The sequence below is a fragment of the Microtus ochrogaster genome, unplaced genomic scaffold (genome assembly GCF_000317375.1).
Source record: "Microtus ochrogaster isolate Prairie Vole_2 unplaced genomic scaffold, MicOch1.0 UNK76, whole genome shotgun sequence".
Lineage (NCBI taxonomy): Eukaryota > Metazoa > Chordata > Mammalia > Rodentia > Cricetidae > Microtus > Microtus ochrogaster.
The window spans coordinates 928,538-937,601 of NW_004949174.1; the positions used below are offsets into that span (position 1 = coordinate 928,538).

Sequence of the window (9,064 nt, forward strand, 5' to 3'; positions counted from 1 at the left end):
CTGGAGCTCACATGAGAGGAGCCTTATTTTCCAAAATTCTAATTTTAGCGTCTTGAGTTTTACTATTTGTTAGCAAGGAACCCTTCCTTCTGTTTTACTTGTCATGGCGTGAGAGTTTTTCTCTCAAGTGAAAATGATGGTGTATTAAAAAAGACAGATGGATTCACAATGCCATGGCACAGGTGGCTTCCCTGGAGACAAATAATCAATGATCTTCCTGGTTCGTTCTTGGGCCTCCACATTTCAACTGGCGGTGACGGGTGTGTATGGGTTCACTTCTACTACCAACATGATGCAACACGATTTCAGATGCTACCATTTTGCAATTTTGCCCTCACAAACTCTCTCAGCTTCAGACGATCATGGGGCCTCCTCTTCCCCATGATATACAGGTGGTTATTGGTTACTGAGGAATGGATTTTGTTAGGTGTTAGAGTCACTTCTAATTGCCCATGCTCCTGTAGGCAACTCCAATTAAACTTGGTGGACTTGCTTTCTCGTCTGCTGTTCAAGCCTGAGCTGGAGTGATCAATGTCTCTCTTTTGCCCCAGGAGAAGTGCATGTGCTACTTCGCTTATTTTGAAAATTTAAAAAGTGGACCAAATTTATATCACTCCACAGACAACGAGGCTATGAAGAATCAGACATGATGCAAACAGGTGAATAAGCAATTGTTGTCTCTTAAATACTCCGGCAGAGGGAGCCTTTAAATCTGGGCTAGGGGTTGGAGAGATGGGTCAGCAGTGAAAAGCACTGACAGCTCTTCCAGGGGTCCCAGGTTCCATTCCCAGATAAACATGATGGCTCACAACCACCTATAACTCCATTTCCAGGGGATCTGATGCCCTCCTTCTGGCCCCTCAGATACCAGGTATGCATATACCCATACCCATACAATAAATAAACAGAAACCTAAAATGAATAAATAAATTGAGCTCAACCCAAGTTACCTTTTGGTTTAACATTCCCATAGCAAGATTCACGCTGTTAATGGAGACCTCATTTTTACTGAATGCATACTTTGTGCAGAGAATACACTGTAACTTAGTTGCCTTCTTCCTTCCTTTCCTGTTAACTTCCACTAATCAAACGAATTCAGTGGCAGATCATTTTTATGTATGATTCAGCCACAATCCGGACTTGGAAGAATATGAATTACTTGCTATCAGCCAAGATGCTCAGACAATATATGAAAAATGTATTAGGATGGTCAAACGAATTGTAAAGATATTTTGAAACTGCTTATTTATCATTCTGCCGGGAAAGCTTCACTTTAAAGCAAGGAGACACTCAAAATCAAGACGAGGTTAAAAACCAGGCGAGCCCTTCAAGGCAACAATGCCCCGCTGCCAGGTGGGCAAGGACACACTAAATATCCTGCGTCGGTGTCTGAGGCAACACTGCTGACATGACATAAGCTCAGCCAGGCCCTTAGAGATCTGGAGGTCTGCCAGACCCCTGAAAACTCCTTCAGACCCTGGAGTCACTCATTCACTGAGTCACTCTGCAGTTTACGGTAGAGCTGTGACACTCAGCTTTTAATACTTCTGTTGACACATTTCTGTTAGGGTTGTTGAGATGGTTTTGCTATGAGTAGTAACTTCCCTCACCGTTCTGATCCAAATCAGGGCGGAATGATGTTTAGCTCTTGTTTTTCTCGTTAGAGAGAGGGTCTCTCTCGGTAGCTGGCCTGGAACTATGGAGACCAAGCTGTTTGGAATTCAGAAATCTGCCTGTCTCTGCCTCCCACCTGAGTGCTGCAATTAAAGGTGTGTACTACACCACCAAGCTTGGCCTGAGAATTGCTTTTTTGGTTCACAAAGGATCGGCATATAGTCACTTGGCCCTCTGGGCTTGTAGGGAGTCTATGCAAGGCCTTGGTCCTAAGGAAGGAACCCTGGATAGATCTCTGCAAGGGCCCTGGCCTGAGGAACCTACTTCCAGATTCTGTCCCTCCTCAAGTTTCTAAAACTTTGCAAAATAGCACTACAGGCTGGGATCAAAGACCAACATCAGCCTTGGGGGATATATCGAGCTGTACCAGGCTGGCCTTAAACTTGCCATCCTCCTGCCTCGGTTTCTGAGCAGTAGGATGACTAGTGTGCTACGATATTTGGCTCTTGCTTATCTAGGAGTTTGCCACTCCTCTTGGAGCTTTCTGAACTTAGGGGATAAAGAGCCACAAAGTTGCAGTTTTCTATATTTCTTGAAAGGGAGCAGTAACTGTAACTCTTTGGACGTGCTTAAAGTAGAGAAATTGAAAAATTACCTTCTAGTCAACCCTCCATCAGCACAGATGGATCTGCAATTGCTTCATTCGCTCCACGTTTTCGATTTTAAAAAGCAACGTCCTTGTAACCTCTGTCCTGCTGTGCTCGTCTTCTCTGCCGTGACCAGTCATGAGTCCTAGGAGGCAATTGTTCTCTCATGGCTGCCACTAAAAATACATTTACTCCTTTCCTAAGTGGCTTTTCTACACAGATTATAAACCTTACCTCAATTTGCTTCACCCACATTTTACCTCAGTCTCAACTGAGGAAACATGGTCGCTGAACACTATCGATGGGTTAACCCGATATTCTCATGGAGGTGGAAAGCTCACAACTATCTATGGAGCATGAGAGCAGCTGGGGAGCCCACTGCAGATGGGGGCAGGGAAGTACCGTAAGTGGTGCTGACGTGGGGGTGCAAGGATAACTGCAGGAGACTCAAATTAAGAAAGTGGCGTCCTAAGGGCACTGAACCAACACTGCTGCCCTCAGTGCCCACTGGGCACTCCTCTCCCGTGACCCTCATCACAAACTGTCTCCTTACGAGAAGAGAGCAGGTACAGACGACATCTGTAGCTCTATGAGCTAATTTCAGTCTTTAGAAATGACCCAGGTCTGGTCTCCATGATGGTGCTGGATGGCTGACAAGTCTGGCTATTTCTCTGGTTAAAAGCTCTTAGCAGTAGCGTAATATTCCTTCCTGCAGGAGGAGGGGCTCCGGAGCCCTGAGACTAGTCTTATGTAACTTCGCATGAGACCCTGCTTCTTCCACCCTAAGGGACAGGGACAAGTGGGACACATAGGTAAATTCCAAGAAGGTGATAAAAAAAAAATGCTGTGGGACAATGGTTTTGTAAAGATTTGTTACTTGTATTTTAATAAAACACTGATTGGCCAGTAGCCAGGCAGGAAGTATAGGCAGGGTGTGCAGAACAGGAGAATTCTGGGAAGAGGAAAGACTGTCTGCAGTTGTCACCCAGATGCAGAGGAAGCAAGATGTGACTGCCTCACTGATAAAAGGTACCAAATCATGTGGCTGACACAGACAAGAATTATCAGTTAATATAGGATGTAAGAATTCATTATTAAGAAGTCTGAGCTACTAGGCCAACCAGTTTATAATTAATTAATGTGTGCCTCTGTATGTTTCTTTGGGATTGAACAGCTGCAGGACTGGGCGGAACAGGAACCTCTGTCAGCAGAAAATAAACAGACTACTTAGGAGGTGAATGTAATAGAATCAGAAGCCCAATATTGCCCTTGGTTACAAAGCAAGCTGAAAGTTGGCTCAGACTACATGAGACTCAAACAAAACAAAACAAAACATCCAGACAATTTTCCCCTAAGGAACACTTCCACACATATCCCAAATGCCAAGGACCTAAACTGAGCTCAAAGCTCTCAGAAACCAGCTATTGGGAAACTGTAGAAAAGTGGCTGCCCATCCTCAGACAACAAACCCAATTTCATAACAAGCTTACCTAAGGAAAACAGCAAACTCCTCCATTCTGTCCCTAATAAAATCCCTCCTTTTCCCTATCCTTTGACACAAAAACCCCAGCTTGAAACCAGCCTCACTATGTAACCTATGCTGGCCACAAACTCATAAAGATCAACCTACCTCTGCCTACTGAGTGCTGGGATTAAAGGTGTGCACCACCATGCTTGGCAAAAGGGGTAATTTTTGAGACTTTTTTAAATAGTAGAAAATATTTATTCACTGAAAGGTGATGTGGGAGTCCCCTTTGTGTGCTGTGATTACCATTAATGAATAAAGAAACTACTTTGGACCTATAGCAAGGCAGAACTTAGGTAGGCAGGGAAAGCTAGGGAAAAAGCAGGACGGAGTCAGAGAGAAGCCATGGAGCTGCTGGAGACAGACGCTGGGAACTTTAGCCAGTAAGCCACTGTCATGTGGCGATACTCAGATTAATAGAAATGGGTTAAATTTGGCACATACCTTTAATCCCAGCACTCGGGAGGCAGAGGCAGGTGGATCTCTGTGAGTTCGAGACCAGCCTGGTCTACAGAGCTAGTGCCAGGACAGGCTCCAAAGCCACAGAGAAACCCTGTCTCGAAAAACCAAAAAAAAAAAAAAAAAAAAAAAAGGTTAAAAATATAAGAGTTAGTCAATAAGAAGCTAGAGCTAATGGGCCAAGCAGTGATTTAATTAATACAGTTTCTGTGTGATTATTTCAGGTCTAAGCTAGCTGAGTGGCCAGAAACCAACAAGCAGCCTCTTCCAACAGAAAGGAAATAATAAGGGGGGGGGGGGGGGGGAAGGAAGGCCGGGTCATAGCTCAGTGTTTCTCTATATGGGTGAGGCCCTGAGTTAAATCTCAATACTGCAAAACAATACAACACAAAATCTGATGGGTTATCTCCCTCCGCTGGCAGTCCAGTTCTTTTCTGCTGTAGCCCTTCTTGTATTTTGTAAAGGCCAGCCTGCTGAGACTGCTCATTCATTCTGTGTTCCTGGGAAGAGCTCCTTCAATGAACAATGACAATACTGTCACCTCCTCTTAATGAGGCCCTGACGTCAACACCTGAACTGTACTAACATAACCGGCATCTTGTGAAGGGGAGTCGGGCTAAGGAAAGAGACTAAGTGCACATGAGATCTCCAGAACTAGTCTGAGCTCCTGCTGGTGTCTAGTGTGGACAGACAACACGCCTGGTTCACCTGCTGGAGTTACTGCTTCTTGAAATTGACACCTTCCTTGACTTGTTAAATGTTTATGACCTCACAACAGCAATCAGTACAAAGAGGAAGCTTTCAATTCTCCAATAGTTAGACATTTTATTGAGTATTTTCATTCTTCCAATCGAAATAACATGATTTCTAATATTAGCAGATGCATGTGTGACCTGGTCTGAAAGGCAGCATTTGAGAGGCATCTCTATCCATCTCAGCCTGAGAGGAGTCCATTACACCTAGGGTAAGCACTGAGGTCAGACTCCCCGGCAGTGCTATCTATGGCTCGAGAACGCTGAGGAGAGATAGCTGAGCTGCAGGTGGCTGGAGAGGACAGGCTCAGCCTCTGCAAACAGGACCTGCAGAAGCCACTGCTCTGTCCTGTCCACTGGTTCTCTGGTATTAAGATACCCTGATATTACAGCAAAGGATGCAACTAGAAACTGTTCTTCTGGAAAGGAAACCTCCAACAAAACAGGGCTTTGTCCTGCTCATTATTAAAAAAAAATATAGTAAGAAACTTACAAATATATAAAAGAAATCCGGAATTACTACTGTTTCAAAAGTAAGCCAATAATTTAAATGACTCTCAGTCTGGCAGGAGAGGGCTCCCTTCAGCTAGTCTGCCAAGCAGGCTTCTGCGACTAGGGTCCCACAGCAGAAGCAGGAGGAGGGCACGGTCCTCTGCTGAGCTCCCTACTCTATTCTACACTTACTAGCCAGGAGCTGCAGCCCTGTGGAGCCCGCCCCTCCCACTGACCGCCCGATCCCATGTTAAAGACCGAGAGTCATGTGTGCTTCAGGTTTTGCAGCAGCTGGAGACCAAGATGGTCACTGGAGACTGTAAGTCTGAGTTGAGCTGTTCAAGGTCAGGGTCACAATAAGGGAGCGAGGATCCTTCTTATTCTTGTGAACTGTGATCTTTCCTTTCAAGGCTTCACCTACAAAGTAAGGCAGAGCACACAGTAAGAACAGTAAGAACATACCATCCAGTGGGTCTCTTGTTCTGTCGTCACAGAGGCACAAGACATGGCTGCCGGCCTTCAGTGTCCTGCCATGTAAACAGGAGGAACCACAGAGGCCCACCAGTGAGCACACTGTTCCATGAAACCGCAGCTGTTACAGGCAAGCAGGCTTTCTTGAAGACTCACTGGGATGCCTGAGCCTTTCTAGTGCGAAACCTCATTTCACTTCCCCATCTCTGCAGTTACAGTGACAAAGCAAGGCTGACAGTGGTGTCCTCACCATTCCCTGCTTTAATAAGACCACTCCGGTTCCTCCCAGATCCAGTCTCCTTCCCTCCCACCTAGCTTGGTGTTCTTTCTTTGTTGTTGTTATCTTTGTTTTTTGTTTTTCTGAGATAGAGTTTCTCCGTGGAGTTGGAGCCTCTCCTGGTCTTGTAGACCAGGCTGGCTTTGTACTCACAGAGATCCGCCTGCCTCTGCCTCTGCCTCCTGATTAAAGCTGCTGTGATTAAAACTGCTCCACAGCGCCCAATTTGTTTTGTTTAACCCCATCAAGTCCAATTTGTGCTGCCCATATCTCATATATTCTTAGGTGTCGGTGTGCCTTCTATGGAACATGAGTGACTTGACCAGGGACTCCAAAGAAAACTGACTGCTCTCTCGCAGAAGCTTAACAGTTGCCAACAGCTCCTCAGCTGGGTCTACTTTATTTTTTGTTTTCTAAGACAGGGTCTTACTATATAGCCTCGGGTGGCCTTGAAGTCATAGAGATCCACCTGCTTCTGCCCCCCTTCCACACAATAGGATTAAAAGTGTGTGCCATCATTCCTGGCCCAACTTTATTACTGTGAGACAGGAGTCTCTCACTACACATGCATTCACAACTGGGCTAGACTAGCCAGTGACTTCAGGGATCAGCTGCTCCGGATTTTTTAATCTGGGCTCACAGGCACACGTGGTACTACACTTGGCTCTTTATGTGGGTGCTAGGGATCTGAACTCTGGTCCCCACACTTGAAGGGAAGACACTTCACCAGCTGAGCCATTCATTTCCTTTTGTAGTTTTAAATTTTCATTTCACTCCAATAAACTTGATTTGAATTTATCATTTACTGATTCAGAAACTGAGAAGATGCCACTTCATGAATTAAATAGACTTGTTTTGGTACATAACACAGAGAAAATGGAACTTATGCCATGTATCGACATACGACCATGAAATATGGAGGATATGCATGGGGTTGGACTCAGCACCATGTGGACCACATTCTCCCCACTGGTCTGTGGACTTAGCGCACTCATCAGCACCCCAGTTGATAAAATGTATATGTGAATGGAATCTGAAAGAGCCGAAATAGTTTGAACAAGTTAGAGGATCAACGTTTATAAAGATGGTGCCCTCCTGATTTAAGGACAGACACATAGATCAACAGAACAAAGCGTGTGCTCAGAAAGAAGCCCAGATGCATATGGCCCATTAACTTCCGACAAAGGCGCCAAGGTAATTAAACGAAGAAGGACAGTTCTGTCGAGAATGAAGATAGAACAACTGAAAAGATGAATCACTAACTCTTAAAATGAACATGAAATGGAATAGAGACCTAAATGTTGTGAGCAAGCCTGAACATTTCAGAAGAAACACACATCATTGTCAGAATCAGCTGAAGTTTTAGGATCAGCACAAAAGGCACATGCTATCAATGGCTGACAGTAAAACTCATAAAACCTCTATTCTATGGCTATTCTTTGTAAAGACATGGTAGAAACTGGGATGAAGACATCATCAATGCACCTACCTTATAAAGAACACAAACAATTCTTACAGCTAACTGACAAAAAATAACCCACCTAAAAATCCAGCAAAAGGGCAGGATGTGGTAGCACCCGACTACTGCCCAGAACCTAGGGGCAGAGGCAGGAGCAGGAGGATAGCAAGTTCAGAGTCAGTCTGGTAAAGCCAGGCAAGGACACAGAGAGAGACTGTCTCAAAAATCCCATTCCTCACAAGCGCCACACAAATCCCAATAGCAGATGAAAAATGCTGATGTCATCAGGAATCAGACAAATGCAAACTACATATACAAACACAAAGCTGGGCAGTGACCCAGCCATAATTCTAGCACTCAGGGGGCTGAGGCAGGAGATACTGGACCATTGAGTGCGGCTGTCTCAGCGACACAAAGACAATGAGGAAAGCACAGAAAAAATTATGCACCCAATAGAATTATTAAAATGACTGCCTTTATTTGAAAGAAACGGGCTGAGAACTCACAACACTAGGAGAAACATTAAGCATGAACTGCCTTAAATATGAAGCTGACATTGCTGCTGTTCTCATGTTTGAAGATAAGACAAAAGATCTATCTCTCTTCCACAGCAGCCATTTCAAAGATTAGGGTGCAATACACACTTACTGAAGTTAATTAAATGGTGTGAAGGGTCACAGTGGTAAACACATAATTCATACTGCTGAGCCCCCTTCAACTGTCCGCACCTAACTGAAGTGCAGTGGCTGTCACAGCGGGCTAGATAAGAGTAATTAGTCAGTGTCAGGCAGATACAAATAACTGATGCTGCTCAGAGTGTACAGCAAGCTCTTTCTGGATGGAGAGAAAAAGCTGGAGCAAGCTTGTGTCAACAGCCTGAGCAAGCTCACTGTGTGTGTAAGCATCGAGTGTGTGTAAACAGCCTGAGCAAGCTCACTGTGTGTGTAAGCATCGAGTGTGTGTAAACAGCCTGAGCAAGCTCACTGTGTGTGTAACCAGCCCGAGCAAGCTCACTGTGTGTGCAAACAGCCTGAGCAAGCTCACTGTATGTGTAAGCATCGAGTGTGTGTAAACCGCCTGAGTAAGCTCACTGTGTGTGTAAACATCAAGCAAGCTCACTCTGTGTATGTACACAGCCTGAGCAAGTTCACTGTGTGTTTAAACATTGAGAAAGTTCACTGTGCGTAAACATCGAGCAAGTGCACTGTGTGTAAACAGCCTGAGCAAGTTCACTGTGTATGTAACCATTGAGCAAGTTCACTGTGTGTGTCAACAACCTGAGCAAACACACTATGTGTGTAAAGAAACAGCCTGATGACAACCATATTTTCAAATTTAAACATGAAACAGATCAAGATTTGTAATACA

The 9,064-nt window shown here is 44.8% G+C and overlaps 1 protein-coding gene across 2 annotated transcripts in view; it reads right to left on the reverse strand.

The window, feature by feature from the left end:
• Positions 1 to 5,059: 5,059 nt before the first annotated feature.
• The window catches only part of Prmt3 (protein arginine methyltransferase 3), a 72,884-nt gene continuing 68,879 nt past the window's right edge, over positions 5,060 to 9,064 (reverse strand). For both annotated transcript variants that reach the window (XM_005370346.3, XM_026777614.1), the window contains one exon: positions 5,060 to 5,906. In XM_005370346.3, coding sequence (XP_005370403.1) covers positions 5,797 to 5,906 — 110 coding nt within the window. In that variant the 3' untranslated portion in view covers positions 5,060 to 5,796. The remainder of the gene's footprint in view (positions 5,907 to 9,064) is intronic.